Source organism: Scylla paramamosain, chromosome 4 (assembly GCF_035594125.1).
Source record: "Scylla paramamosain isolate STU-SP2022 chromosome 4, ASM3559412v1, whole genome shotgun sequence".
Classification (NCBI taxonomy): domain Eukaryota; kingdom Metazoa; phylum Arthropoda; class Malacostraca; order Decapoda; family Portunidae; genus Scylla; species Scylla paramamosain.
This window is the reverse complement of record NC_087154.1, coordinates 4,154,695-4,180,000: the sequence shown is the minus strand read 5'-3', so window position 1 is coordinate 4,180,000 and position 25,306 is coordinate 4,154,695. Positions and strand designations below refer to the sequence as shown.

The following is a 25,306-nucleotide window of genomic DNA, read 5'->3' as shown; positions in this document are numbered from 1 at the left end:
GCCTTGAGTTGTGGGTACACTTTGCTTGGTTGATGCTTTCCGGGTTACGCTCTCCTGTTTACATTGAAAAGAAACATTATTGCCACTGAACCTTGCTATAGAATATAAATTAATGTTTCTTTTTTTTTATTTATTTAAGTAGCCATTTTTAGGTTGACAAATAAGAGAGAAGAGCTTCAAACGTTGCTATGTCTGCCTAAAAGCAATTAAAGTCATTATTACTACAGAACCTTGGTACAGAATATAAATTAATGACTTTACTACTATTCAGGTAAATAAAACAACGTTTAAAGTTCCTCTCTTATTTATCAACTTTTTTATAGCTCACGGCAGTTCCTCAGTAGGGAAGGCAGAATTCTTTTGGTAACTGTCTGACGGTATGTGACATCGTTATGGCACCATGATTCAGTCAGTCATTCAATCAGTCAGTCAGAAATTACTCACTCAGTCAATCCATTTATATGTTCTGAATTTATTTATGTATTTGTTGGCGCTTTTCGTGTTTTCCTTCATATTTCTGATCATTATCCTTGTTCGTGCGTTTATTTTTCATTGATTCTGATTAATTTTTAATTCCTTTCGCTTTCTCTAACATTTCTGTAAGACTTCTGTAGTGTGGACAGGCACACGTCTCAGCTCAGTACCAAGAAAATAGTCTATCTATTACCCTTGAACGATTCAGCGGCGGCGGTGGTGGCGGCGGAGAGACAAGAGAGTAGCGGTGTGAGTACATTGAATGATTGATATTTTGGGCGCCACAGCACCGAGGTCACGTGGCACCGCGGGTGCGTACTTACCTGAGGGGTGCCGCTGCTCCTGCTGCAGGGCTGATAGCGAGCCATTGTTGTGGGTTTGCATCACGTCCGGAAGGGTTGCGTTACCTCCGCCGCCCCTTGAACCTGAGCCTCGGAAGATGACGTGATTGGGAAAGGAGCTCTGTGAGGGACGTGGCGGGCCGTTCAAGGTCACTTGCTCACTGGACTCATATTTTTTTTTCTCTCTCCTCTTTTTTTTTCTTTTATTTTCAAGGTGTAAAGAAAGCAAGTCCACGGTGACATAAAAGTAACCAGTGGACCAATTTGCCACATCTCTAAAAACAATTGGGTAGAACAGACCTACAGTTCAGTAAGCCAGTCCAGTCTCAAATTTGGATAGTAAAGTCTTCCAGCCTATCTTGTCCCGAAGGTGTGTTAATATTCCCCATAGCCTCTACTGATTCGCTTTGGATCTGGGAAAGGAAGGAAATTTGGTTGTCGTATTTGATTTTTTTTCTCTCTCTCTCTCTCTCTCTCTCTCTCTCTCTCTCTCTCTCTCTCTCTCTCTCTCTCTCTCTCTCTCTCTCTCTCTCTCTCTCTCTCTCTCTTGTAGTATAAATTTATGTAGAAGGGAGTGTAGCAAGTGCTTGGGTGTGTCTTCAGTGCATTTAATTTTCTCGGTTCAGCATTTTAATTACAAAGGTAAAGGTTAAAGAGTTGGAATTACGAGGCAGCGTGACACGTACATCAGGCGATATGGTTTTCTTGTACGTGTGTGTGTGTGTGTGTGTGTGTGGTGGGCGTTGAGGAAAGCACGTATGTAGGTACGGGTGGTGCACTTAAACTCCTGACACCCACCCACCCACGCACACACACGCACACATATACGTACACACACACACACACACACACACACACACACACACAAGAAGGTAGTTGCAGGAAAGTCGATCAAGTGTGTGAGTGAGTGAGTGAGAGCCATCAAGAGGCGTCGGAAAGATGTACTTACATGCATACAAGAGCTGGTTTCTGTTGCAGTGGTGGGTCACGGGGTGTTGTTGCTGCCACTTCTCTTCAACTCTGCCCTCCTCTTCTGCTATACTTCATGCTTCCACACAAATAGCCTTCTTTCTTTCTACCTTCATTCAAACTGTCTGTTCTGCTTCGTTAGGGCAAGGGGCGGTGCTGAATGTTCCTTTTACTGTTGTTTGTTGTTGCTGCTGCTGAGGTTGCTGATGTTACTGGTACTAGTGTTCGTATTGCTGCTCTCTTTGTCATTGTTTATGTTGTTGTAGCAGATAGTGATGATGTTCTTAGCATCAAAAAAGAACAAAATAGATACCAATCTACCTTTTATATTGTTAATTGCAGTATGACACTTTTTGCATCATCTGAGTAATCCTAGACGGTCGAACTAAACAAAATAAAAACCACAGACATTCGATCATTTTTATTTATGTTGGTGCTGTCTGTCGAGATTATACTCTGAAGTTGTACTAAATATTTCAACTTGGCTCGATGAGAAGCGATAGTAGTTCAAGAATCGAGGAAAACAAAGGAAACAGGAAAGTCTTGTAAAGTGCAGCTTCAATAGAAGCTGCACTTGTAATATAAGCTAAGAATTTCCACTATGATCCAAAACTTCCACTCGTGCGTGTGTTTAGGCTGGGGAAAAGAGGAAAAAAATAAGAGACTAACCATTATAGTGCTTGCTAAGTGTGGAGATAGAGGTGAGAAGACACCAATAACTCATGCACTAGGGAGATTAATTGAAAGATACTGAGTGGAAAGAGTTGCGCAGCGGCGCCGACGGAGTTATGAAATTGGCTAAACAAATAATCATGGCATTGCCCGTTGACGATACTTTTGCAATAAGCGTAAAAGCAAAGTTAAAAATAGAAGTAAGGCAGCGGCGAGTGTGTGGGGTAAAGGTAGTGTTGAGATGAATTGAATGAGGTACTAGAAAGTTGAGTAATTCGTTATGAACTTGAAAATGAAGGATTGCGATGAAAATAACCTAAAATATGTTGTAATTGGTTAGGTATTATTACTAGCATCAATAAGACATACAAGAATTAGTGTCAGTAAGACAACGAAGCACCGCCTTATCACAAATTATAGAGCATAATGGAAATACGTGTTATTCGTTCCCTGCTCTGTCAGTGCTTCTCGGAAAGCAGTGTCCGCCTGCTGGTGGTGGACGTCTGAACGGTATTGAATTTGTTTAACAGCAACAAAGACTCAGCGATGAAGTAGCAATGTATGAAGTGCCAATCTGTATATTCTCTACAGTGTTATTCCTGGATGTATGAATTAACCAAGTTATAAGAGTTGCAAGTGATTCAGTATAAGTACTGTAGATATGTGAATATCATGGACATAAATTATCCTGCCATGACGTGAAGATGACATAAAAAGAAGGGCGAACAAATAATATATAGAAAGTCTTTATGATCATGCATGTTTATATACACCTTTATAATTTATCATAAGAATAAGTAGGATAATTAATCATTTTCGTTCACTATAACACACCAGTTCTGCCTGTAGTGTCTTCACTTCATTCTAACAAATGTATATGACAGTACATGAATCAAACAAAGACCTTACACGCTACAGCAATAGTTTCTATGTTCAGTGCTGCCACACTTACGGGATTTTTGGCTGCCTTCCCCCCGTATGACGTCAAGTCGGCCACAGAGAAAACATTGCTCGGGTGAAGATAGACAGAACTGAAAAAAAAAAAAAAAACGAAAGGAACAGAAAAAAACAAAGAATGAGGCAAAGGATAAAGTTTAACTAATGGAGTGCAGAAAAGTTTTAACATTTAGTGAAGAGGTGATGACATTGCAGATAAATAAGAGTGGTAGGTTTGGGAGACGAATTTAATGAGACACTAAAGTTGAATGATCTCTGTCAAGGCCGTGAATGTATGCAGACTTGTGATGGAAGGAGCTTGTAATTTGTTCTAAGTAGTTCAGTGGTTAAGTGTGTAAGTGGGTTACCAATTACCTTAGTGGTTTGATATTTGTTATTACTATTAGTTGTTATTATTATTATTATTATTATTATTATTATTATTATTATTATTATTATTATTATTATTATTATCATCGTTATTAACACTACCAAAACTACTACTACTACTACTACTACTGCTGCTGCTACTACTACTATTACTACTGCTACTACTACCACCAGTACTACTACTACTACTTCTACTACAACAGCAACAGCAACGACAACAAACAACAACAACAACGACGACAACAACAACAACAACAACAACTACTACTACTACTACTACTACTACTAGTACTACTACTACTAGTACTTCTACTACTACTACTACTACTACTACTACTACTACTACTACTACTACTACTACTACTACTACTACTACTACTACTACTATCCTCGCAGCGGTATAAAGATTAATTTACATTTATCGGTTTTTCTGTTTGTATGCCTTTCTGTTCACAAGACCTCAAAAAAAAAAAAAAAAATCGACTTTTGTACAGTTTTAAGAAAAGTTGGACAGTAAAACAATGAAAGATTGGTTATATTTTGAGATGGATGGAAAAACATATGCGAATTCAAGATGTTTGTTTATTAATTTATTCATGTTGGCTCAATATCCCCAGGCGTGGAATAAAAAGTCTGCGGTGACAACTTGCCGCGTTTAGTTTAAGTCTACGGGTTCTCGTGCCACTTGTCAGATTATGTGGCCTTGGGGGAAGTGTGCATCATTAGTGTTTTTTTTTTTTACTTCTTGGTGGTGGTGGCGGTGGTGGCGGCAGTGGTGGTGGTGGTGGTGGTGGTGGTGGTGGTGATGGTAGTAGAAGTAACAGTAGTATTAGTATTAGTATTAGTAGTAGTAGTAGTTGTAGTAGTTGTAATAATAGTAGTAGTAGTAGTTGTAGTAGTAGTAGTAGTAGTAGTAGTAGTAGTAGTAGTAGCAGCAGTACGTAGTTGATGTTGTTGTTTTTCTTGTTGTTGTTGTTGTTGTTGTTGTTATTGTTGTTCTATCACTTAATAATGAAAAAGATGAAAATTATACCCTCCTTTTTCCTCCTCCTCCTCCTCTTACTACTACTACTACTACTACTACTACTACTACTGTCACCACCACCACCACCACCACGACCACCACCACCACCACCAACACCACCACCACCAACACCAACACCAACACCACCACCAACACCAACACCACCACCACCACCACCACCACAACCACCACCACCTTTGCAGTCATCATCGCTGTCATCACTATTCTGGGAGTGGTTTGGCTTGTCGTCAGAGAGTTCCACAGGTGCAAGCAAGGCAAGGAAGGCAGGCGAGGCGAGGCATAAAGTGCCGAGCTTCTCCTTACGTCACGACAAACCCGGATATACTTAAATACAATAATAATGCACGTAAAAATGTTCCTTTTCTGAAAATACACGAAAATTTGGAAGCTACAGAGAGAGAGAGAGAGAGAGAGAGAGAGAGAGAGAGAGAGAGAGAGAGAGAGAGAGAGAGAGAGAGAGAGAGAGAGGAGGAAGGAGTACGGAAATTAGGAAAATAAATCAGGAAGAAGGAAAGAAAGGAAGAAAGAAAATAAAAGAAAAGGAGGGAAAAATGAAAAAAAGAAAGAATGGAAGGAAGGAAGAAAGGAAGGAAGGAAAGAGAGAGAGAGAGAGAGAGAGAGAGAGAGAGAGAGAGAGAGAGAGAGAGAGAGAGAGAGAGAGAGAGAGAGAGAGAATGTAGACACCTTTGATTGTGAATCTTTTCTTTCCTACTTCAGTCACTATATAACACACACTTGAAACACAATACTCCCCCACTTCTGTGCTACGGATGTAGTAGGCCCTTACAGACTGTATATGGCTGAACCTTTAAATATCTCCAGTATCTGCATGCGTACCCTCTGAGTGATGGATTCAAATGCGTACAGCAACTTTTTTTTTTTAATTGCTGTACCCCAAATGCTTGAAATGTTATATAATTTCATTGCTGTGTTGTGAAGTTTTACTACTATGCAACTACTACTACTACTACTACTACTACTACTACTACTACTACTACTACTACCACCACCACGACCGCTACAACCACAACCACCATATATACTGCATCCCCCATAAGCAACAACAACACACCCACTACACTCCTTTGCATAACAAGTCAGAGAACCATGCAAGACATCACACCTTTCCCATTCTCTCCTGAAACTTGTGAACCATAAACACTAGAAGCAATGAAAGTCACACCCTCTACACCCTCGCAGTCCTTTACGTTCTGGCTTATTCCTGGGCACTCTCTCCTCTGCTGACATTAAGACGTCGTAAATGAGTCTGCTTGTGGCGGTAAGGAATGATGACAGGGTATAGGACGGCTTGCTTTCTTGTGCCAACACCCTCAGCTGCTTCTTATAGCGCGGTGACGGAACAAAGAGCAGTGTTATTTTCGCCGAGTGTTAGCAGAGGCGTAAATGTGTGTGTGTGTGTGTGTGTGTGTGTGTAGTATCGTCAGTGGGGATGATGTACATTTTACGACGTGTGACCGCGTCGTCCATCTGTCAGAGGAACGAGTTTTAAGAGATATGTTGTTTATTTCATGTGCCGGTGTTGAAGAGTGAGGATATGTGTGTGTGTGTGTGTGTGTGTGTGTGTGTGTGTGTGTGTGTAGACTGTACTTTGTTTTCTTTTCCTTGTAGCTTGTTTCAGTGCGTTGTGTTGAATTGTGCGCTGCTTTCCGCCTTGTCTCGGGTGCTCTCCATTACATGCTCTGTTCTGTGTTTCGCTGCACATGTGTTCCTCGTGCATTCCTCGTGTGTTAGTTCTGTGATGAAGTATTAGCACATTGTCTGTTAATGACATTTGTGCAGCTGTGTTCTTGCTGTGCTTTCAGTGCTGCAACGACCGTAGTGACTTATTAGCATTCTTGTCGGCGGAATGAACGGAAGCGCGGGTGAGGGAGTGCAAGGAGCAATGACCCGCTCGGGACTAACGACCTATTAGCAAGTGACGACGTTGTTTTCCGTGACTGGCTGCGTGTCGTGCGTTGCAAGCAGATGAAGACGCTCTTCGTTGTGACGCTTGCTTCTATATAAGTCATTTCCAAGGGACTTCCACGTGTAGTCCTGACGGGTTCTTGCAGCTTCCTTTATTTTCTTATGTTCTTATGTTCCGTCGAAGTAAATGCCATTCATCCCCCTCCCCCCCCAAAAAAAAAAAAGAATCCTCTAAAATTTCACTTCAACCAGTTTCCGTCTTTTTAAGTACATAAACCTAACGAGACTATTGTTGTATGGGAACAGTGACATATCAGGGAAATCTTGGTAGGTGAGTAAACGGTATGGATGATTATATAAGTATCTATTTCAAGAGTTGCAAACAGATGACGTTCTTTTAAGTACCTCATCTTAATATGACAGTTAATGAACTGAAAAGATTTACTTAGGAGGATAATCTTGGTAGGAAAACTTATGGTACAGAATGATTCTCAATGCATGTATCTGTTCCAAATAGTTGGCGATGCACTTCAAGATGCCTTTGGCATCTCTCAGTGTATGGTTTCACTTGATTAAACAATGACTGATTAAGAAAAAAAATTATGTTGGATGTCCTAATAAGACTAGAAAAATAATTTATGTGCTTCATTCATTATAGAATTTGAATAAAGGTGCCGCACATATATAAATAATTACCCATAATGAACAGCTAATGTATTAACAAATCATAAAAAGACAAGGAGTAAAATCAGATTAAAAACACAATGATCTAAAAAAAAGTTTAGTGGTTGAAAAAAATTCATATACATTGTCTGTAAAAAGAAAAAAAAAACAGTAACAGTAATGCAAATGAATGAAGGATGAAGTACAATAGCGAATCAACACATTTGCAAACCACAGACAGGACAAAAAGAAAGAAGAAAGGTCAAGAGTTAAGCTAAAGAAAGAGCAGCGGCTAAAAAAAGAGCAGGGCGGCAGGCGTAAGTCAGGAAGGTGGCGGTGATATAAACGCCGCGACTCCAAGACGGGCGTGTCTGTGGTCCACGTAGGAGCGTCTCGCCGCCACGCAGCCAACAATCATCGTATTGTGTGCGTCTGGCTGGCCTGCGCGACGCCTCCACTAGGAACCTCACACCGCTGGCTAACTGGCTATCGGGCGACCCACGCTATTTTTGAGCCCCCGTGATTGGCGCTCAATGCGGCTTAACAGGTCCAGGAGTCTCTAAGAGTGGCTGCAGAGGAGGCGGTAGATTGAGGGTGTGGAGTGGCGCGCCTGTGGACGGATAAGACGTGAAAGGCGACGCAAATAAGGCCGCTGTGTGTGCCGAGCTGCTGCGGCGGTGGGAGGGGGGACAAGGTGCAAGGGAGTAGTGGAAGTAGTGGAAGAATGGGAGGTATGTGAAGTGGAGAGTTATGGGAGTGTGTGGAGTGCGATGAATAAGAGGTGTGTGGAGTATAAAGAATGGGATGTATGTGTGTGGAGTGGAAGGATGGAAGGAAGCTGTTTGGAGTGGGAGATATGAAATAGAGTGGGAGAAATAGAGGGGAAGACTAGGAGGTGGTCGAGGTAGATGAAAAGGAAGATGACTGACAAGTATTTGGAGAGGGACTGGCTGGCTGTGGGACTGTGGGTGGCAGAGAGGATAGTGTTTGGACGTATTGGAAGAGGCGAATGTTTGGAGAGGGGCAGGGTGTGGTGGTGAGTGGGAGGTGTTGCGAGGGTCGGGGTGAGAGGGCTGGTGACAGATTAAGGGCTCGTTGTTGAGAAGTGACGTCACGCTCGCTGCAGGACGAAACAATGCCGCCTCATTTCGTGTGCTCGTGGTCGCAGTCTCGTCCCGCCCCGACCCACCCTTCTCCGCTCTGCCCCGCCCTTTCGTGCCCTTCCCCGCCTTGCCCCGCCTTGCCCGGCCTCGATGCATGCCCTTCCCTTGCTCTCCTCCTCCTCTTCTTTCTCCTCCACGCCCCGCCCCTTAGCATTTTTTCAGCCGAGCATTGTACTCAGTAGCCTCTGGTTCATGAAGCTTCGCGGTGAACCTATGAGTGAGCGAGTCTGCTTCTCTTGGGTTCTGAACGAGCGATGCGAAAGGAAGGAGTTTGCGTATCAGAGTAACGTAATGGTTGGTGAGGGCGCAGGTCTGTCAGGTCGAGGGTCGTAGGGGCGGCAACAAAGGAGTGCTGTGCCGTGTCTGTAGGGCGCGGCGAGGCGAGGCGTCGTGGGAATCTGCATGTTGCCGACAGGACTTGTGGGTGCAGATTGGTGCCTTACTTGAGATGCATTGTGGTGCTTAGTCTTTAGTGATACGAATGGGTGTGCCGGGGGAGAGGGGGAAAGATCATCAGTGTATGTAAATTGAGGGAATGAAGTCAAGTTACAAAAGTCATAAAGTAGAGATGCTGGGAGGGGACAGGACAGGCCACACACATTCCCAGAAGTCACAACTCAGCGTCTCTACACTTCTGCGAAAAGTCTTAATTGCAATGTTGTTCTTTTAACGAATGGACAGCTGAGGAACAGAGGAACTGCGCTGAGTTGTGAGGCCTTCAAGAGCCTGGGGGAGATTCCTTGAGCGGGGAAGGGGAGGCTGCGAGTTGACTGATCCTGACGCATTCTGTAGCGGCGAAGTTTGTAGCACATACTGCCGGAGACCTACATGCGGCCGCCGTGACGTGATCTACAGCAGAGGCCATAAAGAAGTGAGGGCGGGTAGAGGGACTAAGAGAAGGTGGTGTCTTGTGTCAGCCACTCAGCCAGACGCACTCTCGCCTACCCTACTCCGGCCCCGCGCGCGTCACAACTTAAGAGCTCGGGAACAAAGGTTGGGTCGTCCCCTGTTGCTCGTCACACGACACACCGTAACCAGGGCGAGGAAAGTCTCACAAAGCTTATAGTGTCAAGTAATAGATGTGCATTTGTTCACTGTTGCGAAGACTTATCATTGTTATCATTTATTTTTCTTATTTGCTTGTTTATCTGTTCATTCATATAAAAGCTCACAGTTCTCATGTATGTATGTATGTATGTATGCCCTGGACGACATGTGGAGGCCATATAAGGAGAAGAACATGAGGAACAACGTAACTGTAACTGTAGAAGGCACAGAGGCACCAGCAGCTCACTCGTGACACACACACACACACACACACACACACACACACACACACACACACACACACACACACACACACACACAGCTCAGCCCTCATTGTTGTGTTTGTGTAACCAATTCCTTTAAGCGATCCGGGCTGGTTTCTAAATAGCGAGTCTCGTGAGTCTCGGTGAAGTGTTGCGTCCATCATGTTTACAAGGCAGAACCCATTTGTGTCGCTTTTTTCTTCTCCTTTCCTATTTTTTTTTTTTTATAATCTTCCACTTCAAGCCACTTTTCCTCCTAGTCCTCACGTCACAGTTTAAGGGCCTTGTGATGTTTCCGCGTGTTTCGCTTATTTTCTGTAATATTTTTTCCTCCTTTTTAACAAATACGGGGAAAGAGCTTAAATTTTGTTGAGTATAAGGGAGATTGCTGCATAATGTCAAGGAGACTGTTAATCTCCTCCAAATTTATACAATTTTCTCCTTGCCTCCAGTGAATATTAGTGAGAAATTTCTATTTTCCGGCAGATTTCTAGTATTAGAGAGACTGCTATCCTATCCGTATTTTTTTTCCTTTCCAGTTTATATTGGTGAATAATTCTATTTTTTCCGACTACGTATTCGGAAGGTTTCCAACATCAGGGAAACATTTATGCTTTTCTAAACTCATATATTTTTATCCTTTTCATTGAATACTAATGATAATTTCAATATTCGTCGAATATAAGAAAGAAGACTATTTTTCAGCTCTAAATTCAGATAATTTCCTTCTTTCCAATGAATACAAGTGAAACCTTGATCCTTTGTCGAGTATAATAAGGTTTTTACTCTCAAGGAGACTGTTTTGCTCCTCCCAGCACAATCAGCCTCGTCCTTGCATGTGTGGTGACGCAACTGCACGTGCAACACATCCAAGACAGCCGCACTTAGTCGAAATAAAGTTTATGGCACTAACCCTTGCGTACTCCACGCCCAGGGACCTCACACCGAGAGCTTATATCACCAAACCCCGTCCAGCAGGTGCACATTTATGATAGCCCGGCCCTGCACACTCTCATGTACTCTGATGTGCCATGATAGCTCCCTGACAGAGTAGCCTTCAGGGGCCCCTCGCATTACTGAGGCATTTGTGTGACATCACTGCCTTGTATTGCACGTCCAGTAGTTCAGTAGCAGTTTGATGGCGTTTATGTTTTTATTTATCTATTTTTACTTGTCAGGGAGACTGAACGAGGGGGAGAATGCCTGCTCACATTGCTGTTCTCAGAAAGGCAAAGAAAGAGTAGGAGAGAAGTTGGCCATCTTTAGTTCCAGAAGTGTCTTCGTTGTCTTGTTTTTTTATTTCACTGTGTGAGAGAAAACATGAATGTGATGATGATAATTGATTTTCCCGCCAAGACAACAACTCAGAGGGAGCACGGCGAAAGCTCCAATTTAGTTCCAGAGGTGACTTGGATGTGTCTTGCTTTTGAATTGACAGTATGGGAGAAAAAGATGATGATAATTCCTCCCACAAAAACAACAGGTCAGAAGGAACATAGCGAAAACTTGAAGTCTGTAAATATACGTCTGATAATAAAATTGAGAATAAGAATAGAGTGAGAAGGAATATTTAGATGATGATGAGGAAGAGGAGAAAAAAGAGGAGGAGGAGGAGGAGGAGGACACGATGACGATGATAATGAAGTACCTAGCAGTGCATCCACAATGAGACAGACACCGCGGCGTGAGTACTGACGGTGTGCTGTAGTGTGTCTGTGATGTCATCGCTGCCTAGCTTGAGTCTTTACAGATTAGTCAGTCTTATATGCTCTCTCTCTCTCTCTCTCTCTCTCTCTCTCTCTCTCTCTCTCTCTCTCTCTCTCTCTTGTTAGGTTGGCCCACTGATGAGTAAGCCCCGCCCCGTCTCACCTCTAATAGCTCAGTGATTGGTGGCTTGTTACGAGGGAGGCCTTATCTGATTGGCTGGCAGAGAGGATCGGTTAGGAGATCAGTTCTCATCCATCAGGCTCATCTGGTTCCATCTCTGTTACAATTTTTATTTTACTTGTACTTTTACTACTTATTGTTGATGTGTTTACGTTGTTAGTACATTGTTTTGGTTCAGTTTGAATGCGAGATTATAATGTGTACCTGCAGACTGTCTTTCTTTGTTTCCTTTTTTCTTTTCGTCCTTTTTGTCTCGCTTTTCTTTCTTTTTTCTCTCCTTCTTCTTTTCTCCCTTTACTGATTTTAGTTTCTTTTTTTTTTCTTTTTTTTCTTTTTTCCTCTTACTAATTTTCTTTCGACCTTTCCGCTCTTACTTATTTGTTCTCAATCATACTCACTTTTCTTTTCTTTTTTTCACGCCTTCCTTCTTAATATTTTTTCTTTCCTTTTCATTATTCCATTTCCTGTTAATTACCTGCAAGTTGATGTTTCACAAGAAACAAATACCTCCTCTCATTCTTATATAACTTTCGACTAAGTTATCAATAAGGAACGAAAAGAAAGAAGGAAGGAACCTGTCTCTTCATCTCTCGTTCCTCTTCCTTCCTTATCGAGTTACACATAGCGAAGGCACGCGAGCAGAGAGTCGACGCAGCTGGCTATATCCCTGTCGATCACCCAAACCAATACGCCCTTGGGAGAAATAACGAGAGCGTGACGCAACACCCGAAGTGGTTACGTACATTCGCGGATCGTGAGTCACCTGTCACCGTCATCGCTACCATGGAGTTGGACAGACGTGATCGTGTGCACCTCACCTCACGTACAGCAGCACTTTTCACGGTCATTGTCTCGGTGAGGGTGTGCTTACTTGCGTGGAAAGACGAAGGAGGAGGAGGAGAAAAAGAGGGAGAAAAAGAAGAAGAAAAAGAAGAAAAAGAAGAGGAAGAAAAGAAGAGAAAGATATCTGTATTTTCCTGCTTTCTCGTTGTGTTTCCGCTGCCATAATGCCATTCAATGCTAAAGTAACAGCAGACGAAATTTGTACAAGGAGTAAGGCTAAGGTTTGGTTTGGAACCCTTAAAGAAAAGGATGTAATTTGTTGCGGGTACTACGGGTACAAATAACCAAGGAATCCTCAGCCTGGTGGAGAAAAATTGGGTTTGCCTCCTTTCAAACTAAAGCCTGTTCGCGTGGCAGAGAATAGCCACGGAAGGAAAGGCTGAGGGGTCGTGACGCTATAACCTGCCACTCTCACCTTAACTTTTCAATCCAGCGTGGCGACGTGGAATACACCTTCAGTTGGACTTTTTTTTTTTAGCCTTTTTGTTACATAAAGAAGAAGAAGAAGAAACGAAATACTCCCTCTTAACTATAGGACGAGGTTTTTGTGCTCCATTGGAATAGTAAAAGTTGACGACGATGATGATAGCATTTATTTACACACTACTGGTTATTATCGTTGTTATTTTTAGTAGTGTTGGTATTAGCATCTCAGTCATCACCACTAAGATCCGTCAGGCTTTAATTATTGTTATTAGTTTTAGTATTAGTATCCCCCATCACCATCCCTAATAAGAATCAGGTCGAGTGTACATAATCATGACGTCAACATTTCGGTGGCAGCGCCCTCAAGTGATCCATCATTGCCGTGCCGAGTGGAGCCAAGTGCCTGACGACAATTTTTCAATACACCAGGCCAGTTAAGGCATGGCGCGTCTCACCTGGGTTAGCTAAGGGTAGGTTCGGGCAGTGGACGGGCTTATAATAGGGATATGGTGGCCGCTGCTTCTTAAGGTCTGTCTTTCTTCTCCACTCATAATCTGCAAGGAACGATAGGAACGATCACCCCTATGAGTTTATGAATATGTGACAATTTACAATCCAACTAAGGACCGTATTCTGAAACACTTCTGTGCAGCACCCCCAGTAATTTCCATAGGCTTTAGTTGAGGTTACACGGGTTTTTAAGAATGTTTATGGTTCTAGTATTGGACTAACAAGATTTCTACATTATTAACAGCAGAAACACTCTTGAGAATCCGGCTAATCTTCTCTGTGGCCTTGAAAAATAGTCGTGTTGAGAGAACAATGAATTTCTGAGGAGGGGATTAAGATGTTCAGGGAATAAGTTGTTTAATAATGACCATAATTATTCTCATTGGTATCTCCTTCCTTACAGTTGCGGCAGCGGACAATACGCGCAGGATCTTCAGCAAACTAAGCTACCCTCCCTCACTCTTGAAGTACGCAGGATTCCCTCGCCATGCGCCCCACCGAGATGAGATGGTATGCAGCCGTCGTGCTGGTCCTCGCGGGTTTGGCAGCTGCGCAGGAGAATCTAGCGGGACCCGTGGAGAGTCATAACGTGGGCCGCAAGAATGGAGCCGCCGGTCCTGTGACCCCCTATGGCAAACGGTAAGAAAGAAAAGAAACGCCTCATGAATTTCAGTGATTTTTTCTCTAACTCTTTGACTAATAATGAAACTGTGACATTAATTAGTTTTCTTGAGTAACACGAGACGATTTTATTGAGGGAAAATAAACTCAAAGGCGCTGGAGAATCTTAACTACTCGATCATCTCTTTTGCTGTCAATAATGTCTCGAAATTTTACTCTGAGTGTGTATTAGACCATTATGCTGAACTTCTAGAGAAATCGTGTCAGAGATTATTGAATTCCTCATACGTATAGACACTCTTGTCACTGGCTGAACATCCTTGTGATAAATGAACATCAGAATCCAATACTTCATGCTGTAGCCTACATACGTTCTGGGTTACGCATCGAAGTCGTAGGATGAAGAAAAACAGATCACATACCAATACAAAAGGACGCCAACTTGAGGAATCCCCTTTATGAGTTATCGTAGTTGTAGGACGAAGAAAAAACAGATTACACTCATATACAGAAGAAGACAAACTTGAGGACCTTTTGTGAGTTACGTATCGAAGCCGTAGGATGAAGACATTACATCACACTCAGATACAAAAGGACACCAACTTGAGAAACCCCTTTATGTTCCCAAAGTGACAAGTCCGGCCTATTGCAGATGGACCACAGTGCTTGAGTGACGTCCCCAGATCGTGGCTTCCTTTATTAACCTTTGTTTCCTCAGGTACGGCGGCTCAGCGCGGAATGACGTGACGGTGAGACGCTACGGTGCGACGCATCCCAACGGCAATCACAATATGCACGACGGCCACCGCATGATCACCCGCGCCCTGTGGAGGATCTTCGACGCCCTCATGCAGAAGAAGGACCACTCTCAGCTGTATGGCCGCATGGGCTTCGTGGAGGAGGCGCTCAAGAAGATGATCTCCGTCGATTCCCAACTGGAGGGAGAGATCGACAAGCTGAAGGTAAGTTTGATAGATTGACTAATTTGCTGGTTGGTTGCTCGATTGATTTAAGACACCAGAATAATGAACCTTACAGCACTGAATATGGTGTCGTCATTAGTGAGGGAGGGGGAAATAGAAGTAGGGAGGAAGGTAAGGAAGACGAGGAGAAAGAAGGGTGGGAAAATGGAAAAAAAAGAGAAGGTCGAGTTCCGAGTAAGGAAGAAATTTGTAAACGCCATTGCCTTGGAAACTTGCAGCATTTCTTTATATGTGGTTGTTGAAAATAACTGACAAGGCCCGAACTTTTTCAGTTAATTGCATCTGATTCATCGGTTGTTAGATAAATTGAAGGATTATTTCATGACGATATTCCTGTCAACTGATATTTCCAAGTAACAGCTGAAAATATTTAACCAAGCATTGACCTTTTCATCATCATCAGTTGTTAGTAAGATAGAAGGAGTATTTCATGACGAGGCCTGTGTCTTTTCGCCTCTTTAGTAACTCCTGAGGTCCGCCAGGTAACGCAGGTAATTAGCCCAAGAATGTTAAGCCTTTAGTGCGCTTAAGAGGAGCGTCCGGGCTGTTACCGTGTGTGGCGGCATCGTTGTGGGAAATGACCACACAGGGGAGTCGGGCGTGGCGGCGGCGGGGGGGAGGGGCTGGCAGGGTGTGTCTGGGGAACGGGCGATGTGAGCACAGCTGGGATGAGTAATAAACATTGAGACAAATGGGGTTTGTTTATCGCCAAGATGGATGAACAAGTCGGGGCGAGAGAGCCGCTCCTCAGATGCAGCTGAGGTGGATGTTGCTAGATTCATGTTACTCCGTTTTTTGCGATTGTGTTTATCAAGGGGAGAGTGTGAAGAAAATGTAGACACGCCATGGGAAAAAAAAAAAAAAAGAAAGACGGAGAAAGACGGAGAAAAAATCAAAAGAAAACAGAGAACAAACCAAGAAAGCTCCTCCGCATGATGAGGGTGATAACAATGCACTGTTTATTAAGGAGCAAGTTCTTGGTAGAATATAATTAACTCCCTAACCTTAGAACAATATAAACGTAACTTGTTTATTTATGCCGCACTCCAAACAAACTGCCCCACTAATGTATTCATCGTGGCGGCGTGAGTGGTGATGAGCCGAGGCCAGCGGGAGGAGAAGGAGGAGTGGGAGCTGCAGCAACGCGGACTGACTGACGGGTGAGCTTCGCGCTGCTTGTATGCTCAAAAAACTAAGCGAACATAACGTGCTTTGAGTCCAACATGATACCGTGGCTGTAATCAGGGTCAGCTGGCGGCTATTAAACTCTTCGGTCCACTTCCTCGCTTATCAGTTTCCTTGTATCTCTTACCCCTGGTGTCCCGCGCGCCTCATTGGCCTAACCCTTCACGATGCCTCGCTCCCTCCCCAATTCTGTGCTTGCCTCGTCCCGTGCTGTGTGCTATGCTTTGCCGCGTCCTCTCCTGTCTTTTTGTAATAAGGAATATCATTGGCTGCTTGATTTGTCTCTGATTCTTTGTCTGATAGTAGAAATATAAGGACATGAGAAAAAAAAGGAAGGTTCAAGAAGTCATCAGAAATACACGTGCCAGTCCCTCTATAAACATGTCTCTCTATTACCAACTTTCATCGTCATTCATAAGTTTGTCTATTTTTTTTTTTTATGATTGCCTGTCTGTATGTCTGTATTAGTGTTTGATTGTCTCTCTATTTATCTGTTTGTCTGTGTATGTGTGTCTGATTTCTGTCTGTGTGTGTCTGTTTATCTGTCCGTTTGCCTGTCTGTCTGTTTCCACGCCGATGTGTTTGTCAATGTCACTAATTATCTTTACGTTTGTCTGTCTGTCTATCTATCTGTCTGTTTGTCTGTCTGATCATCTATATATTTTTCTTTACTCTTGTCTGATCGTGTCACATCTTCCTCCCTCTCTCTCTCTCTCTCTCTCTCTCTCTCTCTCTCTCTCTCTCTCTCTCTCTCTCTCTCTCTCTCTCTCTCTCTCTCCGCCACAAAGCTGCGTCGTACAGCCACTATCGTTGTTGCGTCTGAGCGGCAGTGTGACAGGAGCGTCGGTCTGCCGCGCCCACCATACTCACGCCACGTGACTCACAACCACGAATAGTATTAGAATTATAAGCCAACTATTATCGCGTTTTTATAGACAATATGAAGGTTAATGTTTGCGTCACGGTCTAATAGGAACCTTTTTAGTATTATTAATGTTAATTTTTGCGTGGGAAAAGCGATGATTAATTTGGGTTTATAAATATTTTTTGTAGTTTTTAGTTTCATATTGGATAAACCAAATTGGAGGCATAAATTAATAAATTTACTAATTTGACTTCCTTGTTGTGACGCCATTAAGTCAGCCAACCTTGCTTCATAATTGCTAGGTGTTAGATACATGCAGATAAAACGGGATAGATTAACTAGTAAGACGGTAATTAATTGCTGCCACCATTTTACTACAACTCCTGCTGCTATTATTGCAACCATTGTGATTATTTTTACTATTTCCGTTATTATTTATACCATAACCACATTACTACTACTACTACTACTACTACTACTACTACTACTACTACTACTACTACTACTACTACTACTATTTTAATTTTACTATTTCCGTTACTATTTATACCACAACCACATTTCTACTACTACTACTACTACTACTACTACTACTACTACTACTACTACTACTATTACCACTACCCCCATTATTAAGGATAGAGTTCTCAAGGCAAAGGACTACGTATCTTCTTTAATCATCCCGGAACCCTAGAGCACATTCCCTTTTAGTGTTGCGCGTATGAATAATATATGTAGGTTAGGAGGAAAAGTCTCATTCATCTTCACCCAGAACCGTTTTCTTGTCATCTCTTCCATCACTGACTCGCTTACGTGTGTCCGTGTTTGGTCCCGTTTCGTCTGTTCATTCTGCTCTGGTCTTTTGCTCCCTCTCTCACAGTATAGAGGAAACTTATTGTAACTCCCTTTACACTGAGACAGGCAACAGTGGGGAAAGACAGAATGAACGGACACCCCCCCCTAAAAAAAAAAAAAATAAATAAACACAACAACGAGTCTGATTTGCTGCTGCCTCTCTCACAATGCAGAAGTTTAGTGTAATTCTTTCTATATTGTGAGAAAGGCAGCATTGAGCCAAGACAGAATGAAGAGACAAAACAGAACTAAATACAAAACAATGAGTCAGTCAAATTTTGTAAAGAGAACGTAAAAAGCATAAAGAGAAATGAAGAAAAATAATGACGGTAAAAAATAAAATTGTGCATATATTAAAATACGAGGAGACTAAAGCCCCATTATAAAGAGTCTTTCACTAAAAGCAATAAATTCTTTATGGACAGAGGCTGAAGTGGTCAATAATAGTAATGAGGGTAGAAAGGAAATGCTACACAGACTCTAATACGAAGGTGGAGGATGAAGAGAGCAAAGTCCCGTTAGAAAGGCCTTTCCGCTACCAGGAATAAATTCTTCAGGGACAGAGGGTGAAGTGGTTAATAATAGCTTCTTTCGTTGAAGGATGGCTATAAAGTGTGATTAGCTGAGTCACGGCCACTCTTTCCAAGCAATTATGTAAGGCACACTTGCACTGTTCCTCTCCCCACACCATTCATCCGGCGCTGCCCCAGAGAGTGTTAATTTCTAGATCAACAAGCCAACACAAACAGAAGCAAAGGAAGTGAAGATGTCAGTGTTTGGTTCATTGTTTAGCTTCGTCTCAAGCCCAAGAGGGAGGCTTCAAGGCACTTCTACAATGTTGGATAATCTTTTTGACCTTTATCTTTTTTTTTTTTGTCAGTTTTTGTAAACCAGTGCCCAATTTGCATAACAAACACTGGGGAGGATAGAAAACTCATTAGGTGGACAAATTTCATGCTCGAGTGTTGGCCTTGGAGTGTTGGTGCGAGTCACGGAGATCTTCAAAGATGGAGAGAGCAGCGGGACTCCATTGAAGGACAGTTTTGAAGAGCCGTCTTGACAGTATTTATTTATGCGTTTATTTACCACATTTTTGGCACGTGCTCATCATGCCTTTCTATCTTTCTTTCTTTCTTTCTTTTTTCTTTTTCTTTCTTTCCTCCTTCATTTTCTTCCTTCCATTCTTTCTTCGGTAGGCAATTCTTCCGCAATATTTCTTGTAATATTGTCATGGGAGAGGAAAGTGGAAACAAAAGTGGGTCTGAGAAAGAATATAGTGGTATCTAGAGGTTCATATCGGTTCCTACTACACGACACTGAGCGAACACACACATGTAAAGCAACAGTGAAAATAACTCTCATTGTTCCGAGAAGTCTTCAGTCCTTCGTTTCCGTTCTTAATAGCCCGTTTTCAGTACGCAAAGAATCCGGGCACATGTTCTCATAAATGGATGAAAGAATAGGCAGAGTTTATTATGTTACAGAAAATCAAATGTATGTGTCGTGTGTGACCGGCGGGTGTAACATATAAGAACATAAGAGAATAAGGGAAGCTGCAAGAAGCCATCAGGACTAAACGTGGCAGTCCCTGTATGAAACATTCCTATTTTAATTATCATCCCCACCCATAAATTTGTGTAATCTTTTAAAGCTCCCTAATAAATCAGCACTAACAACCTGGTTACTGGGTCCATTCCATTCATCTACCACTCTGAGAACCAATTCCTTTCTAACTCTTTCCTGAACCTAATTTTTTTTAACACTTGCTAGAGTACCGAGGACTTGATGGCATCTGCTGTTCCCATAGAAGATTGAGTCAGATGCTTAACTTTACTAAACGGACTAGAAACACTGAAGTGATGTAACAAGGTCATGTGGCATGTTTAACTTAATACTACATTTCAATCATACACAAACTACCATTGCTACTGCAGTATCACCACTTCTCCCTGCCACCAGTCCACCAGTCCACCACACTCCCTCACTGCAGCCCCCCTAGTGTCTGTCTTTAGTCCCGCCTGAGCAATAGCAGCCACCCAGGCCAGGGATTAGGTAGCTTCAATTATGCATGTGATGAACCTTTTTGGAAGTGAACCAGAAAATAATGTCGCTGAAACTTGGCGGGAAAGTTATTTTTTGTGAGTATGTTTTATTTACGTGTTTCTTTGTCGGTTTCCTTATTCAGTATAATTTATTTGTTTATATGTTTGCCTGTAGGTCTGTATTTGTCTGTCTGTCTGTCTCTCTCTATATCTGTGTATCTCTGCTTTTCTTTCTTTCTTTTTCCTTCTTTCTTTCTTTCATTCATTCCCTTTTGCCTTCTTTCTTTCTTATACAGCAGACACACACACACACACACACACACACACACACACACACACACACACACACACACACACACACACACACACACAGTATTTCCCCATCCCCTCTGTACATTTTCAGTTTGTTAACTGCCTAAAGAATAAACCGTTTATTATTATCATTATTATTATTATTATTATTATTATTATTATTATTATTATTATTATTACACACACACACACACACACACACATACACACACACACACACACACACACACACACACACACACACACACACACACACACACACACACACACACACACACACACACACACACACACACACACACACACACACACAGTACTCGTATTTCCCCACTCCCTCTGTACATTTTCAGTTTGTTAACTGCCTAAAGAATAAACCGTTTTATTATTATTATTATTATTATTATTATTATTATTATTATTATTATTATTATTATTATTATTATTATTATTACACACACACACACACACACACACACACACACACACACACACACACACACACACACACACACACACACACACACACACACACACACACACACACACACACAGTATTTCCCCACCCCCTCTGTACATTTTCAGTTTGTTAACTGCCTAAAGAATAAACCGTTTATTATTATTATTATTATTATTATTATTATTATTATTATTATTATTATTATTATTATTATTACACACACACACACACACACACACTACAGACAGACAGACAGACAAACAAACGCACCGAACAAAAAAAAAAAAAAAAGAAAAGAAAACAACGAAAAGTAAATTAAATGAAATAGAAAAGTGAGCCACATCTCAGCGTATCGAGCAAGTCCTTAATGTTGACGAGCATGAAGCAACAAACCATTACGAGGCCACTTGACTTGAGAAGAGTTTGGGTGATGAACATTACAAATAAAAGTAGTCCCGATAAGAATCTGATGAAGGCAAGGCGGGTGGGCGCGCGTTTATCTGTTTGTGTTCCTACGGTCGGGTTCTGTGCGACCTCTTCTTGGCAACAGACAGTCTTGAAGGAACAACGGTGACCTCGACACGCCACCACTGCCTCACGACGACCACACGAGGGTGACCTGCAGTGTTCCCAGAGAGAGAGAGAGAGTGGGAGGGACGGAGAGGAGGACGTATCACTCAGGGAAGCTAAAAGGAGGAAAAAAGATTAAATGGGGGAAAAAAAAAGATGCAAAAAAAAAAAAAAAAAACTAAAGGCTGAAAAAAAGAAAATGAAAAGATAGTGCAGGCTAAAAAGAAAAAAATGTTGAAAACAGGGGATGGAATTTATTCACGATAACAAGGAAGAAAAAAAATGATGAATAGATATAAACTAAAAAGAAGAGAAAAGCAAAAGAAGACGAAAACAAAACCAGACGTACTTGAAAAAAAACACATATATATATATATATATATATATATATATATATATATATATATATATATATATATATATATATATATATATATATATATATATATATATATATAAAGACAAGAAGTGGGATACAAAGTAAGAAAACAAGATCAAATGTAGACTAAAAGGAACAAGAAAGGACAGATCTAGGTTAAAAAAAAAAAAGGAAAAAGAAAAAAAAAGATGAAGCAAGACCAGGAGCCTCATCAGACAGACAGACAGACTTCCCGCCGCCACTATTAATCGTCTTATCCACTCTTGCGTCGCAGATCACATCAATGTTTACTCAGAGATCGAGAAAGAAAACGAGGAGTATTCTATCAATCTATCCTATCAACTTATACCTCTTCTCCATAGTTACCCCTCGCTCAGGAATAAAGAAAATGGAAATTGATGACAGAATATGATAGACAGACACCGTGACGCCAAGAGAGAGAGAGAGAGAGAGAGAGAGAGAGAGAGAGAGAGAGAGAGAGAGAGAGAGAGAGAGAGAGAGAGAGAGAGTAATGTTAACCAGTCACAAGTGTACGTGTTCTGTATTACATTAACTCCCAGTGATCTTTCCTGTGATGCAACTCTATTTTCCTCAAATACTCAAGCTTATTTACATGCTACTCTACATACTTCTCTTCGTCACCCTTCTCCTTCTCTTCTTCCTACTCTCCTCCTCCTCCTCCTCCTCCTTTTCTTCTTCTTCTTCTTCTTCTTCTTCTTCTTCTTCTTCTTCTTCTTCTTCTTCTTCTTCTTCTTCTTCTTCTCCTTCTCCTTCTCCTCCTCCTCCTCCTCCTCCTCCTCCTCCTCCTCCTCCTCCTCCTCCTCCTCCTCCTCCTCCTCCTCGATAAGAGAGAGAATCGCCCGGTGGTGCTTAAAATGATTCCAAGCTGCCAAATATATTCCACCATGTTTTCCTTCAATTAATTTTAGGCATTATTAATTTCTACATAGGATTGTAGTGACAAAATAAGAACATGTGAACATAAGAAATATAAGGGAAGCTGCAGGAAGCCTTATAATACTGTTACCATATCAATGCACAGCCTCTCACTCATTGTCTCAAGTTTATTTGCTTCTAATGGATTTCCAAGAGAACACAGTAACACTATACTGTCACTGTAAAACCATGTATGCACTGGTGATACGTAAAATCAATGAGGAGAATATTTAGACGGGAGATGCGAGTATTACACAGTGTAGGGTTAATTCTAAACAACAAGTCGTACCATAGCAGCGTCAAAATTAAGAGTTTGTATTCTGAAAAAAAAAAAAATCTTTGTTCTCTCATAAGGATTTTTTTATTTATTTATTATTTTTTTTTCAAAGGACACTAAGATAATTAGCCGGGTTCTCATCGGTGGTTTTTCCCGTTTGTGGTGATGCGGAGTCCCTGTCAAAGTACCTCTAGAATCATGAAAAGATTCCTGTAAACTCCTAAGAATTTCCACTAGAGCGAATAGTTTTGCTATTACGTTCGTTCTTTAACTTTACACCGTTTAAAAAAAATGTTGGCAAGAACATATAGGAAAGGAAAGAACAGACGGTTGATTTTGTCATGTTTTAGGTCACAGAATTATTGAAGTGACTGTGGTAAAGAAAATGTGTCCTGGTGACTATTTGAAATGTTACCAAGCAGAAAAAAAAAAAAATGTAAAAAAAAAAAAAATGCGATCTCGGAGTTTAAAAGACGTTAACAGTGGAGTTTTCTGCTTGACGAATGGCGCTAGCGGACGTGGCCAATATTTTCAGCGGGAGTGGACGGGTGGAGTGCTTCTAGAGGTCTGCTGGAGAGCCTTGTTTATGCCGCGGTGTCTTGGTTTCTCGATCTCTCGGTGAAGGTAAACAAACTGAGAGCGATATGGATGCAGTTTTCAATATTCGCAAGCGTTTGATTTCTTTTATCGTTGTTATTTCAAGGCGAGCGTGACGTGGAGGGAGTAAGGCAAGGTGGCAGATAGAGGTGAAGTGTGTTTCCGTTTTCTTTTATTTGTATTTACATTTTCTTGGTAGTGAGATTGAGTGTGACTTGAATATTGCGTGCTCTCTCTCTCTCTCTCTCTCTCTCTTTGTGGTGTGAAGTATCTCTATTTCCTTTGCCTTGCATCACCTGAGTGCCTGCGCCTCAGTGGTATTGCGTCACCACCACCACCACCACCACCACTACCACACCCTTACCGCGCCTCTAACATCGCACATTACCAACACCAAACCTTCTACCACATCTACCATACCTGCACCTTGCCCACTACAACCACAGCACAATCCCTCACCACGGTCACCATCTCCACCATTACTAAGCTAAATCCATAAGCTATATTGTTATTATACTGTCCATCTTCACCCATCCATCCTTATCCTTATGGTCCTTATCCGCTTTCACCTCCATCCATATACTTCACTGCCTCTCTTTTCCACACTCCACTCCACTCCACCATCCCTCACTCCACTTTCGTCTCTCAATCCATCACCACAAGACCCCCGTTCCCTCTCCCTCCCTCCTTCCCTCTCCCTCCCTCCCCGTCTACCTGCACCTCCACCTCCCTTCCTACCTCCTTATCTCCATTCCTTCACCTTCCCTCGCACATTCCATTCCTATCACAAGACCAAGAGTTTGGGACCCATTTAAAAGTGACGTGTGTGCGTGCGTGCCTGCCTGCCTGTGTGTGTGTGTGTGTGTGTAGTTGCTGGGAGGGACTTGAAATAGCGAGGTCAGTAGCTGGAGGAGGAGGGCAGGATGGGAAGGTACAGGAGGGGCGGGAGAGTTAAGGGGTGGTGGTGGAGAGGGTGGGGTGTGTGGAGAGGTCATGCTGGTGTGGGACGACTTGAGAGCGTGAAGGTTGTGAGTGACATGAGATGGAGCTGTGGTGTCCTCTTATCACTTCTGAAGGTGCCGCGTTGCTGAGTTATTGTTATTGTTCTTGTTTGTATTATTCGTATCATTGTTATTAGTAGTATCATCTTTGTTATCATTATTACTCCTACTGCTGTTGTAACATCGCAGCCAACACCGCCAACAGCAATAGCTACATCAACAGTAACAGTAACAACGTCTATTACTACTACTACTACTACTACTGCTGCTGCTGCTGCTACTACTACTACTACTGGTACTACTACTTCTACTACTACTGCTGGTACTACTACTACTACTACTACTACTACTACTACTACTACTACTGCTGCTACAGCAACGACAACAACAACAACAACAACAACAAAAACAACAACAACAACAACAACAACAACAACAACAACTACTACTACTACTACTACTACTACTACTACTACTACTACTACTACTACTACTACTACTACTACTACTACTACTACTACAACTACTACTACTACTACCACCACTAAGTTACAATTATGTACAGTGCTAAAGACATGGCTGTGCTGGACGTCCTTCTATTAGTCCTCCATCTCCTCCTTCTCCTCCTCCTCCTCCTTCTAATCATCATCATTATCATCATCATCCAATGG

General features: G+C 42.1%; 1 protein-coding gene across 4 annotated transcripts in view; it reads left to right on the top strand.

Moving 5' to 3' along the window:
• Positions 1–25,306, top strand: part of LOC135098826 (uncharacterized) — a 64,738-nt gene that overhangs the window by 29,546 nt on the left and 9,886 nt on the right. For all 4 annotated transcript variants that reach the window (XM_064001241.1, XM_064001234.1, XM_064001230.1 and 1 more), the window contains exons 2-3: positions 13,959–14,194; positions 14,895–15,138. In XM_064001241.1, coding sequence (XP_063857311.1) covers positions 14,043–14,194; positions 14,895–15,138 — 396 coding nt within the window. In that variant the 5' untranslated portion in view covers positions 13,959–14,042. The remainder of the gene's footprint in view (positions 1–13,958; positions 14,195–14,894; positions 15,139–25,306) is intronic.